This window comes from Bubalus kerabau, chromosome 2 (assembly GCF_029407905.1).
Source record: "Bubalus kerabau isolate K-KA32 ecotype Philippines breed swamp buffalo chromosome 2, PCC_UOA_SB_1v2, whole genome shotgun sequence".
In the NCBI taxonomy this organism is placed as follows: Eukaryota; Metazoa; Chordata; class Mammalia; order Artiodactyla; family Bovidae; genus Bubalus; species Bubalus kerabau.
The window spans coordinates 39,627,477-39,642,022 of NC_073625.1; the positions used below are offsets into that span (position 1 = coordinate 39,627,477).

The window sequence follows — 14,546 nt, forward strand, 5'->3', positions numbered from 1 at the left end:
CCTAATTCCTGCCTTTTCCCCCGCAATTCCCTGTGCTTCCAGTGGTTATTGAAATCTAGGTATGTTAAAACCTATAGATCTAGACAACAAAAAGAGTCGTTTTTAGGGTTAATAAAGACTGAATTATAGTGAAAGGCTGAATAATAATGAAAAAACACACCTGCATTATAGTGAAAGACTGAATAATAGTGAAAAAACGCACCTTTTCAGCATTACATCTGTCCACGTGTTGTTTTTCCTCCAAGGACAAAAGTGCTCCTTCTCCCTCGGGCCTTTTCTGAAGGAGCCCTGCAGCGCGCTGCCAGCCACAAGCCTGCATCCCTGGGACTCACCCGTGCCAGTGGGCTCACACAGCAGCTGGGCGGGGGTGGGGGGGGCCTGCAGAGGCTTCCAGGGAGAGCACCTCAGTGTGATGGCTCATTCTGTGCATCCTGGCGGGGCGGGGGACGCCCAGCGGGCTGAGGGACATGACTTCTGGGTGTGTCTGGGAGGGTGTCCCCAGACCTTCTGATCCTTTGGGGGCCTAAGCAGAACAAACAGGCAGAGGGAGGGCGTGGCTGTTCCCTGCGCTGTGTCAGGCCGTCCATGCTCCTGGGTCCAGCCTGGGACTGGGTTGAATATCCTGACCCTCCATCTGTCTGCTCTGAGTGTCGACATGTGCATCTGTCTGTCCTGCCGGCTCTGCCTCTACAGGACCTGTGCACACGGCTGAGGGGCGGAGGAGGAGCGGGGTGGGCCGGGCAGAGAAAGGACGCCCGCCAGAGAGACCCGTCAGGTGGGAGGGCGAGCCGGTGCGCTCTGCCTCTATATTTGTCAACAATAAGAAGAAGGTGAAATCACAGTTGAAATAGCTGAGGATGCCCACCGCAGAAGGGGCGGCTCCAGGGGGCACACACGGCGCCAGGCCCCGTGTCAGGGTCCAGGAAGGGGCTGAGCCGGTGGGGGTCCCTAGGTGGGGTGGCTGGGCTGAGGACAGGTGCCTGGGTGCTGAGCCCAGAGCTGTTCAGGGGAGGGGACAGCAGAGCCCGACAGTGGGCGCTTCCGCTCCACGCTGTGCCCTCTGGCTGGTGGCGCCGTCTCAGAGGACGGCAGAACTGGGCACCAGAAAGGATCCTGGAGACCCTCTCAGCCATGGCTTGCCTCGTCTCCTGTGGGCGAGGAACTGAGGCCCCGGAGACCCGGGTCCTCATCTGAAGCCAGAGCAGAGGTTTCCCATGTGCCGAGGTGCAGATCCCACTGACCGCCACCCCGACCCACGGTGAGCTCCCCTGCCCGATGGCTGGGGCGCCGGTGCCCACACCTCTCCTCTGCTGGTCTGTTCACGAGTCCATCTGACAATTCGCGCGTCTGTCAGGCTAATGAGCAAAGACACACATATGGAAGGACATGGTGTTTGCTTCCATAGGATGTCCTAGAAACTCCAGCAGGACAAGGCACGCCACCTCATGGGATGGGATGCGAGCCGGGCAGGTTTCACGGCGGCAGCATGTGACTTGGAGGTAGTGGGATGGCGCGTGCTGGCACGAACCGCTTGGGATCACTGGGGTGATGTGTGTGGGAGCAGGCGTCCGCAGCAACAGAAGCTGGCTTTTAAAAGTCTGTACGAAGGCAGTGAGGCTGGGTAAGCAGGCACAGACGGGTCAGGATTCTACAGCATGACATCAAGTTAGGGGAGCTATGAGAGCCGCAAGCAGAGAGGTCGTGGACTCCAGATGTCAGAAGACCATGCTGCAGACGGTGTGGAGGGGCTGAGACCAGGACAGGAGACTCCGAGGAAAGGACCGCAAGAAATCCAGCAAGAAACAAAGGAGGGCGGGAGCGGGGAGGGCCTGGACTCCAGAGGCGACGAGGGCGCAACCCAACGGGAGTCCCGTTCCGTCACAAGCTGCCTGATCCAGGGCGGGGGTAAGAGACCACGCGCGACTGTAGGAAAGGCGGGCTGCTGAGGTTTCACAGGTTCCGGTAAACAGTGCCTCTCCCCCTGGTTTCAGTAGCAGCTGTCCGATGGAGGAGAGCAAAACCACTTCCATCGTGCATCCAACCGCCTGGATGCAGACCTGCGGCCCTGTGAGTTTCCAGTCCTGCGCGGTGATGGGGGAGGAGGCATCTGCAAGGCCACAGCTGGCCTGGAGACCAGGAGGGCGCCCGTTCCCCGATGGACACCCCCGGTGTGCCCGGCTCTCTCAGGGAGGGGTGGGCACGTGTCTCCAGTAGGGGCCTCGTATCCTGCAGGCCGAAGGCCTGGGTGACACCCCGCTCTAGAGGAGCCAGCTCAGGAAACGAGCCCTGTGCTGCCTCAGAGGAGAGACAGGGGACCCCAAGGTGACTGGGGAAATGAGGCAGAGTTAGGAGGGTCACCTTCTACAACTGTCAGAGCCTGTACCTGACCACAGGAGACGTGCCAACCCCATCCCAGGTGAAGTGAGCTGGCTGGAGAGAGAGAACAGTGTCTGCGGTCCTGGGGGTTTCTTAAAGAGCTAAAGAAACAAACAGGACACACACACCTTAATTCTGATATCTGCCTGAAAACCATAGGAAGACATAATGACCCCTCAAGCTCTGCGTAAATCCCCACAGTTTTTAATGGAGAAACTGTCCTTGCTTCTCTCTGCAGCTTCTGGACCCTGTCCCGAGGTTAGCACTTCCTGTCAGTTCTGAGCATTTAATTTTCAGGCTCCCTGTCGCCTCCGTGACCTCTCCTGTGCCCTCGGTTTCTGGGACCCCTTTTCTCGGCGCACCTGTCCACTCCTGGCCACAGACTCCCCTCCATCCACGCTCGTGCTGCCCACCCGCCTGTCCTGGCGCCCCCCACCTGGCGCCTACGGCTTCTCACTCACGGTCACCCTGCGGTGCCCTCTGCCCTCCGGGACGGCCTTACCATTCACGGGCAGTGGCTGTGCTTATCCTGAGATAACCTGGCCCTGTCTCTACCTGGCCAGCCCCCCGGGAACCGGCCCCTGGGGGCAGCAGACTGCCGACGTGCCCCTCCCTCTCTCCCCTCTCTGCTCTCACGCTCGGTCCTGCGGCCCAGACGTGCTGCCACGAAGGACCACGCGCGCCCCCAGCGCCCGGCGCCTGCTCCGGGGTCTGCTCGCCGCATCTGCCCTCCCTGGCCTCCGTCTCGCGGCGTTTCTCGGCGTCCCCTGCATAAGCCCGGCCACATCCACACTGGTGCCTCTGTCCTCACGAGCGCCCTGCTCCCTGCTGCTTCTCCTCTCCCAGCAGCCTCATCAGGGCCGAGAGGACCCTGCCCTGTGGAGGCCTGAGGTTTTGACGGACCCTGAGCTAGCAGGCTTGTAAACAGCAGCCAACCACACGCCGTGAGCCCTGATCCCAGAGGCTGGGGCACATTGGAGCACAGAAGACTTATGGAACGTGATCAGAGAGGGTTCTACCCGACACTGAGAACACAGTTTGAAAGTGTTAAGGAAAAGTGAAAAGTCACGGACAAAGACCACTAAGTGTAATGAACGGTTTCTTTGTCTAGGTTCGCCCTGGCTGCTGCTGCTGCTGCTAAGTCGCTTCAGTCGTGTCCGACTCTGTGTGACCCCGTAGACAGCAGCCCACCAGGCTCCACCGTCCCTGGGATTAGTGGTCCCCAAACACTGACGGCGGAGCGCAGAGCTGCCCCTGTCAGAGGGAGTCTCCTGCAGGGTCTCCTATATAGTTATTCTACCCTGTAATACACCTGCTTGGTTTACTGTTAACATGTTTTAAATTACTTCTCACTGAGCAAACATAACACACACGGGACAGACCGGGCTCCGAGCTCTGTGTAAGAAGCACAGTTGCACAAACATCTAAAAGAAGTGCATTTTCTCAAAGCTGTTTGCGTTTACAGGGAAACACTCCTACGCGGAAACGATGATTGGAGCCCAGCTTCTCCATCTGACTGGTAAACAGGGCAAGGCAGGCACACGAGGCCACACGCGAGGAGAGCGGATGGGCGAAGAACAGAGCCCAGGACTCCGGCTCCCTGGTCCCCACTGGGTGATGCTGGGCCAGTGGGTGATGGACGAAGGCGATGGTGGTTAAAACCAGGATGCGCGCCCCTGAGCTGTGGCTTGTGCCAAGCGGGTGATTCCCAGGGGTGGGGATGCACAGGAGCCCATAGCTGTGGGGTGAAAGGTTCATAACAGTGTCTGACAGAGGACACCTCCTCCTTCTGGGTTCTCAGTGCCTCTCCACATGTGGCGGCGTCCCCTCCCCGCTCTGAACACTGTGCTGTGGCCCGGGGCCCCGGGCCCCATCACCCGCGGGGCTCTCCCTCAGCCTAGCCCCTTCCCTCCGGGCCCGAGGTCCTGAGCACAGCTCGCGGCCTAGATGCCCAGCGGCTCCCTGCTGCCCTCTCTGCGCACCTGCCTTGGGCTCCGGGACCAGCGCCGCCCCGCTCGCTCTGCTCGGGTACGTGGGGTGCTCAGCACGTCTAAACTCCACTCTTCGCCCCAGGCACGTCCTACTAAGTAACAGCTAATGGTTATTCAGAGCCTACTGTGCGTGGCCCTTCTGAACCCAGGAGGAGAATTACCTCGTTGCATCCTTGAAATGAGCTTATGGAAGAGAGACTGTCACTGTTTCCAGCTCATGGCAGAAAATAAAGCAGAGAGAGGGAACAAGGTCAGAATGAGGATGTGAAGGGACCCTGGAGTCTGACCTAGGCAAGCGACATTCTGGGTACTCACAGCCTGCTGCTTTCAGAGTCTCTCTCCTCCCCTCCCCTTCATGACGCCTGGGGGCCAGATCTCACTCCCAGCCGCATCGCCGCCCCAGCAGGGCTTTGAGAGGTTCTGTTCCGGGGGACTCAAGCAGCTCAGACTGGGTCAGGCGTGTAGTGTCCTCATCACTCAGAGTTTTCTTTTTTAAAATGGAGGTGTTAAATGCATGCAGTTAAGTACACAAAGTGCACTAATCTTAAGTCCCAGCCTAAGTTTTGACACACTCATTCACCTGTGTAACCACGGCCACCGAGGTGGTGACGGTCTCCAGGCGCCGGGATGGCTCGCCTGTCCGTCCCCCGACCCGAGGCCCCCACCACCCTCAGCACTGACGGGACCCCGTCCTGAGCTCTGTCATCACCAGTGCCTCCTGTCTGCACCTCAAGTACGACGACAGAGGCGCATACTCTGTTTTCTGGCTCCTTTTGCTCACCAGGCTGCAACCATGCTGCACACACACACACACCCCCCTTCAGTGGCTTCCCATTACTTGGAACAAAACCAGAACTCCCCACATTCTTTCCATGGATCAAGCCACTACTTCTAAGTGCAGCCAAATCTCCCCCTCCCCTGACTCCCCATCTCTGGTTCGCCACACCAGTCTCCTGCCAGCCTCCCTCTGCCCGCGGGGCCTTTCACATGCTGCTGTGGTATAAGTGTTTTATAAATGCTAACTTTTAGTAGACATACAGATGACCGACAGTCACATGACAAGATACTCAACACTGATAATTATTAGAAAAATGCAAATTAAAAATACAATGATGTATCACCTCACACTGGTCAGAACAGCCATTATTGAAAAGTCTAATGAATCATAAATGCTGGAGAGGGTGTGGAGCAAAGGAAACTCTCCTACAGTGTTGGTGGGAAGGTAAATTGGTGCAACTACTATGGAGAACAGTATGGAAACAGTTCCTTAAAAAACTAAAAATAGAATTACCATATGATCCTGCAATCCCACTCCTGGGCATATATCTGGAAAAGACCATACTTTGAAAAGACACACGTATCTCAATGTTCCTTGCAGCACTATTTACAGTAGCCAAGACATGGAAGCAACCTAAATGTCCCATCAACAGATGAATGGATAAAGATGTGGTACACACACACAACGGAATATTACTCAGCCATAAAAAGAATGAAGTAATGCCATTTGCATCAACATGGGTGGACTCAGAGATCACACTAAGTGAAGTCAGACAGAGAAGGACAAATATCGCATGACAGCACTTACATGCAGAGCCATGGGGTTCTCCAGGCAAGAATACTCGAGTGGGTTGCCACGCCCTCCTCCAGGGGGTCTTCTGACCCAGAGACTGAACCTGCGTCTCTTGCGTCTCCCGCATTGGAAGGCGGGTTCTTTACCACTGGTGCCACCTGGGAAGCGACCCCCTCTCCACCCCCAAATGATGAAAATGCACTTATTTACAGAACAGAAAAGACCCACAAACATAGAAAACAAACTTATGGTTAGCAAAGGGGACAGTAGGGGTGGGAGGGCTTTAAATTAGGAGTTTGGAATTAACATATACACACTGCTATCTGTAAAGCAAACAACAAGGACCTACTGTGCAGCACAGGGAGCTATACTCGATATCTTATAACAACCCATGATAAGAAAAGAATCTGAAAGAAGAATGGACAGATGTCCATGCACAACTGAATCACCCTGCTATACACCCAAAACTAACACAACATTGTAAACCAACTGTAGTAAAAAGTAATACTCTCAATCCTCATAAAAACTGAACGAGGCAGCTGCTATATTATTCTCCTGTTTGATATGAGAGACTGATGGCGTGGAAAGGAAGTAGGCTGCTGGAGGTCAGGAAGCTAACGGCTGCGGGTTTGGCGGGAGCTTCGCCCGCCCTGGAGCTGCACTGCTTCCCGAGCTCCCGCAGGGGCGTGCACGCCCCTCCAGGCACGGAGCCTGGCCAGAGGGCGCTCAGCACAGCTGCAGGGCTGAGCAAGCGTCAGCTCTTCCTTTCAGAGGACATACACCTTAGAGCTTTCTGGAGGCCATGCACATGTATGTACATGTACATGTGTATCTGTGTGCGTGTCAGAGGATGAGATGGCTCGACAGCACCACCAAGGCGACAAACATGACCTTGGGCAGACTCTGGGAGGCGGTGGGGAACAGGGACGCCTCGTGTGCTGCAGTCCATGGGGTCCCAAGGAGCTGGACAAACTGGGCGACTGGACAACAGCACAGCACAGCACAGCACAGTGTCCACTGCTCAGTTGTGTCTGACTCTTTGTGACCCACAGACTGTAGCCCACCAGGCTCTTCTGTCCATGGGATTCTCCAGGCAAGAACACTGGAGTGGGTTGCCATTCCCTTCTCCAGGGGATCTTCCTGACTCAGGGATCGAACCCAGGTTCCCAGGTTCCCCACGTTATGGGCAGATTCATTACCTCTGAGCCACCAGGGAAGTATATATACATATATATATATATATATATATTTTGTTTGTTTTTTTCTCTTCTGAGTATCCATTCCCTGACCAGGGATCAAATCCTGGCCCCCTGCATTAGGAGTGCAAGGTGTTAGACACTGAACCACCAAGGAAGTCCCTATATGTATTTATAATGTTGTGTTGACCACTACAAACCCTGGAAAATGCTTAAAGAGATGGGAATATCAGACCACCTTACCTGCCTCCTGAGAAAACTGTATGCAGGTCAGGAAGCAACAGTTAGAACTGGACATGCAACAACAGACTGGTTCCAAATAGGAAAAGGCGTACCTCAAGGTTGTATATTGTCACCCTGCTTATTTAACTTATATGCAGAGTACATCATGAGAAACGCTGGGCTGGAAGAGGCACAAGCTGGAATCAAGACTGCCAGGAGAAATATCAATAACCTCAGATATGCAGATGACACCACCCTTATGGCAGAAAGCGAAGAACTAAAAAAGCCTCTTGATGAAAGCGAAAGAGGAGAGTGGAAAAGCTGGCTTAAAGGTCAACATTCAGAAAACTAAGATCATGGCATCTGGTCCCATCACTTCATGGCAAATAGATGGGGAAACAGTGGAAACAGTGTCAGACTTTATTTTGGGGGGGGGCTCTAAAATCACTGCAGATGGTGATTGCAGCCATGAAATTAAAAGACGCTTACTCCTTGCAAGAAAGTTATGAGCAACCTAGATGGCATATTAAAAAGCAGAGACATTACTTTGCCAACAAAGGTCTGTCTAGTCAAAGCTATGGTTTTTCCAGTAGTCATGTATGGATATGACAGATAAAGAAGGCTGAGTTTGAAGAATTGGTGCTTTTGAACTATGGTGTTGGAGAAGACTCGTGAAAGTCTCTTGGACTGCAAGGAGATCTAACCAGTCCATCCTAAAGGAAATCAGTCCTCGGTGTTTATTGGAAGGACTGATGTTGAAGCTGAAGCTCCAATACTTTGACCACCTGATGGGCCATTTGAAAAGACCCTGATGCTGGGAAAGACTGAAGGCGGGAGGAGAAGGGGACGACAGGATGAGATAGTTGGATGGCATCACCAACTCAATGGATGTGAGTTTGAGTAAGTTCTGGGAGCTGGTGATAGACAGGGAGGCCTGGTGTGCTGCAGTCCATGGGGTTGCAAAGAGTCGGACACGACTGAGTGACTGAACTGATAATGTTGTGGTGGAAAAAGTTGTTTTTTTGTGAGACGCAGCAGCTCTGTTACTGACTCAGCTCTACGTGCTCCTCCCCAGCCTCTGTTCCATGCATCTGAGGCCATCCAGTGTAGCACCGTCTGTGCTATGAACCATCTTCCAGCAGCCCGTTACCGTCCCAGTCACTCAGTCTCCAAACTTCAGGAAGACTTTTGGCTTCTCTACCTGCAACGACTGCCTCGTCACCTCCCTGCATGGTTCGCGTCCCCAGGGCCAGTGCAGTCTGGGCTCTGAGGAGAACCTGGGTTTAGGGTCAGCCGTCACTGAGTGTGAGCGGCCTTGTAGGAGCCCCCATGTCTCTGAGTCTCTGTGTCTACAAGCTTAAATAATCATCACGCCTGCTTGGCAGACAGGCTAGAAGGCAGAGCGAAGGTCGGCGCGGCACCCGGGCTCCCCGGGAGCTGCTGACGCATCAATGCTCGGTGGGGACCCCGCCTCCTCTCACCACGCCAGCACCGGCGGCAGGACGCCTAGGGGTCTGGTGGGCCTAAGCAGCTGACTAGGGGTCCTGGCTGTGGAGAGTGGGGAGGCGGCAGTTGTTAAAATTAACAAGTGATATTAAACAATAATCGCCATTTGCTGAGCATTTGCATACAACACACTTGCTCAAGTATTCCAGCTGTGTTCCAGGAAGCACCCCCTTTAGCTGCTACAAAACTCCCATGAGGCAGAGCCTATCCCCCGCCCCGTTCCGCAGCTGGGAAATTGCAGGGTCCCGCGGACTGTGGCCAGGGTGCTGGGTAGGCACATGGAGAGATGGACACTCAAGACAGGTGTGTCCCAACACAGACCGAGCCTGCGCCCTGCCTTCAGCGACCCGCCTACACCACCCAGGGAGGGCCAGCACCTCTGGAGCCCCGGGAGGAACTGCAGCTGCACAGCATCCAGTCCTGGTGACAGAAAGTATCTGCGGATACTTGGGTCTTCTAGAACCGTCCTTCTCTTTGTCGTAGTCTGAACTCCTGACATCCCCCCAGTCCAGCTGGGAGCTTGATTTCCTCACTAAGGTGGGACTGGGCTTCCGGAGGACTGCTGGAACACAGCCCCACTCCTGTGGCCTTGGGGTCCCTCTCTCCTGCGCTTCCTGCCATCATACACGGGCCTGAGAGACCCACATAACGTAATACAACTAATAGAGTAAAATACAATTTCTTTCGGACTAAGGATTCTTCTACTAGGTGGTGTTGGCTAGCTATTAATATAAGGGGCAGTAGTCATGTAGTTAAAATTAGCAGTGGCGTTGACAGGGAGTTGGAGGAGAAATCTAACAAGAAGTTGAGGCTGCTGTCCTTAAACTGATCAAGGAGGAGCAGGCTTGTGAAGCTGTTTAGTAAGCTGAGTAGCAGCTCGATGCAGATTGGGCTATTTTTTGATAATCAGGTTAGGGGTGTTAGCATGACTGTTAGAATAGTAATTTTTAGCGCTGGAGTAGGCTGAGGTTTTGTATGTAGTCAGTGCCGTTAAGTGCGGACAGTCTGAGTGCTCAGGGCAGGGGCACCAGGAGGGGACAGAGCCCGTTCCCCAGGAGGATGGCGGCACCCCTGGGATTAACACCTGGAGTCCTTCAGGAACCCCTCACAGCCCAACGGGATCAGTGCATAGTGGAGAACACAGTCCTCACTGGAGGGGCAGGCTGTCACAGGGGCGGGAGTCCTCACGGGAGGGAGGGGAGTTCACATGGGACCAACGGGAATTGCCACCCTAGGGGCACTCGGCTCCCCGGCTCTGGCTCCGGGGTGGGAGCAGCTCTCCCTGTGGGAAGAAAAAGCCTGGGGTTACGTCACCCCCACCCCTGCACGGATTTAGGAGGAGTGGAAGCAGGCGGCTTTTAACAGTCTGACAATGGGGAGATCAGAGCGTAACCAGGCAAGGAGACTCTGCAGACCAGTGAAAAGGGTGTGAATGATTTCAGAGATCCTTATGGTTCTTGGCAGAAAAAGGCTCAGGCAGAAACATGTGTTGTCAGGCAAGGGGTATGGTTTCCATAAACCTCCACTGGTTTAAAAATTTTTTTAAAATTATTTTCTATGCTTTTTCAGCTTTATTGGGAGATAATTGATTTGCAATCAGCATTGGTTTTATCACTGTAATGACTTAAAATGCTTCAGAAATACACATTGAAAGAGATTCCAAAGAATGTATCCAAAAAAAAAGGAGAAAAAGAGAGACTGATAAGGGTAGAGGAGAGGTATGTAAAGCAACGCTCGGCGTGGGCACACCTGGCCCTGAACCTCAGGTGACAGCTCTCCATAGTGAAACTTCCAGGAAACAGAAAATCTGCAAGGACCAAAGGAAGGCCGAAGGGTCCACTTTCCTAAGACATTTCCCTCCAATCCTTTATGCACACAGTGCCTGAGGAGAATCACCTGGCTTGGCTTTCCCCAAAGTCACCCATGAACGTGCCTTCCTGTCTTCTCCTCACGACAAACCGCAGTGTGAGCAAAGGCAGAAGGTGTTTTCCCTTTACTGTCGCTGAATTAAGACGACAGACGTTGGAGCTTGGCGTGCGCCAAACTTGGATTTTTTTGAAAGCGTCGTTTGAGTTTTAAAAGCTACATAAGTGATGGGAACAAAATTGTCTAGGGAATCCACAAATAACTTTTTAAAAAGTCATAAATCTGGATTTCATGCCTCATAGTTTTCAACAACTGCAAGAAATAGGTCAAAGCCTGGGACATGGTGGGTTCTTTTCCTCCCGTGTCTGAGGGCTGGCTCTGCAGGCTCCAGTGGGAACCACGTCAGCGTTCCAGCCGCACTTGGTCCTGAATCACTTTTCATTGCTTCTAGCACTCACTTTCTCTGCCCCCCGCCCCAAAATCGTGATCAAATACACATGGAAATAACTTCTTGGCTTTACAGAACTGTTTTATTTGATCCTTTAAAAACTGTCAGGTAGTTGGCAAGAAATTTGCAAACGTATAAAAACACTAGAGCAAATCCATAGTGTAATTTAAAGTTGGGGGTCCTTGGCAAAATTTTGGAAAGGGCTGAAAAACCAAGCCCCAGGCAGGGCTCTGTACTCTTGATTGTCCGGAGCCAGTCTTCCTCAGGCTGTGGGTCCGCTTCACCTGGGAAGCTTTAAAATAATGCTGCCAGGACCCACCTCACGGTGGGCAGGTCGGAGCCTTTGGGGGTTGGAGGCCTTCATGTTAGGAGTTTTAAGAGCCCCCTGGGTGATTCTGGTGGGCTGCTTGGCTGAGAAAGGATTGCAATCCTGGTTCTTAAACTGGCCAGCATCCTGAGGCCACCTGGGCGACTTTTAGTTTTAAAAATACCAGCGCCAGGATCTCCTTCCAATCTGATTTAATTAAAGGGTTGTGGCCCGGCTGCGTGCATGCTAAGTTGCTTCAGTCGTGTCTGACTCTGTGAGACCCCAAGGACTTGTAGCCCGCCAGGCTCCTCTGTCCACGGGATTCTCCAGGCAAGAACACTGGAGTGGGCTGCCATGGCCTACTCCAGGGAACCTTCCCGACCCAGGGATCAAACCCACGTATTTTAATGTCTCCTGCACTGGCAGGCACGTTCTTTACCACCGGCGTCACCTGGGTGGCCTGGGGAGCAGGAGTTAAAAGTCAGAAAGTCCCCCCAGGTGATCCTAAAGAGTGAGAACCACGGGATTAATAATCCACGAGGCTCTGAAGGGAGAGCTGGACAGGTTTCATGCTGGACAGGCCTGTGTGCAGCTGCGGCGACCTCGGGCTGAAAAGATCTGCAGGAAGTACTGGGCAAGTGGGCACTGGTTGCCCTGCCCTGATCCAGCACCCAGAGAAGCATAAAATGTGGTCCATGACTCAAAAAGCTTGAAGGAGGAAAAAAATCGATGCAACTACAATTCTGAAGCAAATCTGTGCCCACTCGAGGATGAGTCTCCTGGTGCAGGCCTCTGTCCTCCGCTCTCTGGGTGGTCCTCAGGGTGTCCCCAACCCTCCTCTCCCATGCACCACCGCCCCTGGAGTCGGGCTCGCTCTCTGCTGGCAGCGGTGATGGTCAGGTTCCGGGTGTGTCCCAACCTGGCAGGCGGGCCAGCCCGCACCTCCCGGGGCGACCTGACCAGCGTCCGCCTGTCTGGCCGTCCTCACCCTCAGCCCGGCCCCCCAGTCTCCAGCAGCCTCTCCTGGGTGGACAGCTGCTCCCCCACCAAGCGTACCCTGGATAGGACCCAGCCTGGGGACACGGGCCTCCTGGTTTCCCATGGCTGCCGATCCTTTTTTGGGTTTTGTTTCGGTCTCCACGTTTTCTCCCCCCGAGGTGGCTCCTTCCAGACTGCAGCTCAGCGTGGGGGGAGAAGAGGCGTCTCCCTCTGCCTCCTCCCTGGGGTTGACCATCACTGGCCATCTGACTGGGGGCGGCCCCCTGACTAGGGCATAAATTACATTTAACAGAGGATGGCCATGACTCCTAACGTAGGTCTGCTGTTTTCATGAAGCTTTTATTCAAAGCCATATTTGGACTGAGACTTATAAAAATGACCTATTGTGAATTTTATTTTTAGGTCAGTTTATACTCCACTATTCGTTTTGAGTTCACTTGAAAATCCACTACTGTGAATTTTCAGGTTTGAGTTGAGATGGATTATATTTGCTTCCTCAGAAGGTCCTCTCCGCCTCTTTGAGGGCTGCTAGATGTTTTGTTTTATTCTATATGGAGGTAAGTGAAACAACTTTGTTGCCTGCAGGTTTCAAAATTTTATCTTTCCTTATGCTTCCCAGGTGGCTCCGTCTGCCAACGCAGGAGACTCGGGTTCAATCCCTGTGTTGGGAAGATCCCCTGGAGGAGGGCATGGCAACCCACTCCAGTATTCTCGCCTGGGGAATCCCATGGACAGAGGAGCCTGGGGGATGACAGTCCACGGGGTCACACAGAGTCAGATGTGACCGAGCAACTGAAGAGCAGCAAACAGCAGTGTGCTTTCCATCAGGCGTGCTCTGCAGAGGAGGAAGGAAGACAGCCGTCTGCAAGGTCTTGTAGCGCTACCGGATTCAGCAATTTGTGGGCTCCCTACAGGCGCCACTGAACTTACCAAATGTTTAAAACCATGTTTATACATTTTTTTCCTATGAAAATAAAATTTACCAAACTGGTGTTTTGTTTTTACAAAGCAAATTAACATTTTTTATTTTATGAAAAAAAAAAGAAAAAAACAAAAAACTTTCCAAAGCTGAAAAGTGAAGCACAACTTCTCTGCATCTTTCGAATGAAGGCACCAGCCAGCGGCCATGGATCCCATCCCTTCCCAGCCTCGACCCAGAGGGCAGAGCTTCCCTTCAGAGGCCGGCACGCGCTGTCCCGCTGCTCAAAGCGCATGAAGCGTGTCTCAGAAGACACTGGTGGTTTGCAGCATCACGTCGGGGTTTCAGCATTGTTCACATCCATGATTTATTTGCTGCTGAGTCTTTGGTCAGAAATGCAGCCCTGGCCGTAATGTCTTCTTGATGATCCTCCCCACGTGGTTTCTGGGAACAAGAGTCACAGAGAGGGGCCAGGGACCCCCGTGCCCTTAAGTTTCAAAACCATTATCCCTGAGCAAAACCAGTTCTCCTTCAATGGACGTGACACCCCAAGGGAGGAGCAGCCCAGGGCGGGTGCAGAGAAGAGCATCTGACAAGCTCACAGCAAGGAAAGATCCCTTCAGGATGTCAGCAGCAGGAAAAGGGGATAAAAAATGTCCCGAATGTGATGACTGTTGTAGATTTTAGGAGCCCAGGAAGAACAGGGTGCTGGGCTCCGGGGTTCCTGCTGGTTCTCTGCTCATAGATGGCAGTGGGCTCAAGATCCCCAACTCCCGCCCCCCTTACGGAGCAGGCGTAGGTGTGAGAAGGAGCGGTTGGTTTTCAGGAAAGAGCAGAAGGGGTGCAGTGGGGCTGACTTTACGTCTCCAGGCTGAGTTGTCACCTGTGAGGAGGAGTGGTGGTGCTGGATAACGTCCGACTGCTCTTTCTGCCCAGACGGTTTTGATTCAATCGTTCCTTCTGATTAACTTCTTTGCTGTTACACTTTTGTACTTAGCAACCCAATTTCCCCCCAGCTAATTTCAAAAGCTTCTATTGCACTTAAGTTGATAATTCTCAAAAGTTTTGCCTGTATTACAAAAATATGCTGGGGAATTTAGACACTCACTGGAACATCCCATCATATTATAAAACCCACTTAAATAG

At 53.2% G+C, this 14,546-nt stretch overlaps 1 protein-coding gene across 6 annotated transcripts in view; it reads right to left on the reverse strand.

Moving 5' to 3' along the window:
• MCPH1 (microcephalin 1) overlaps positions 1 to 14,546 on the reverse strand; it is a 229,870-nt gene that overhangs the window by 20,432 nt on the left and 194,892 nt on the right. The window contains exon 13 of one of the 6 annotated variants that reach the window (XM_055567558.1): positions 13,516 to 13,844. The exons of the other annotated variants lie outside the window; for them this stretch is intronic. Coding sequence (XP_055423533.1) covers positions 13,755 to 13,844 — 90 coding nt within the window. The 3' untranslated portion in view covers positions 13,516 to 13,754. Of the gene's footprint in view, positions 1 to 13,515; positions 13,845 to 14,546 lie in introns of those variants that run through there. 6 annotated transcript variants of the gene reach the window in all.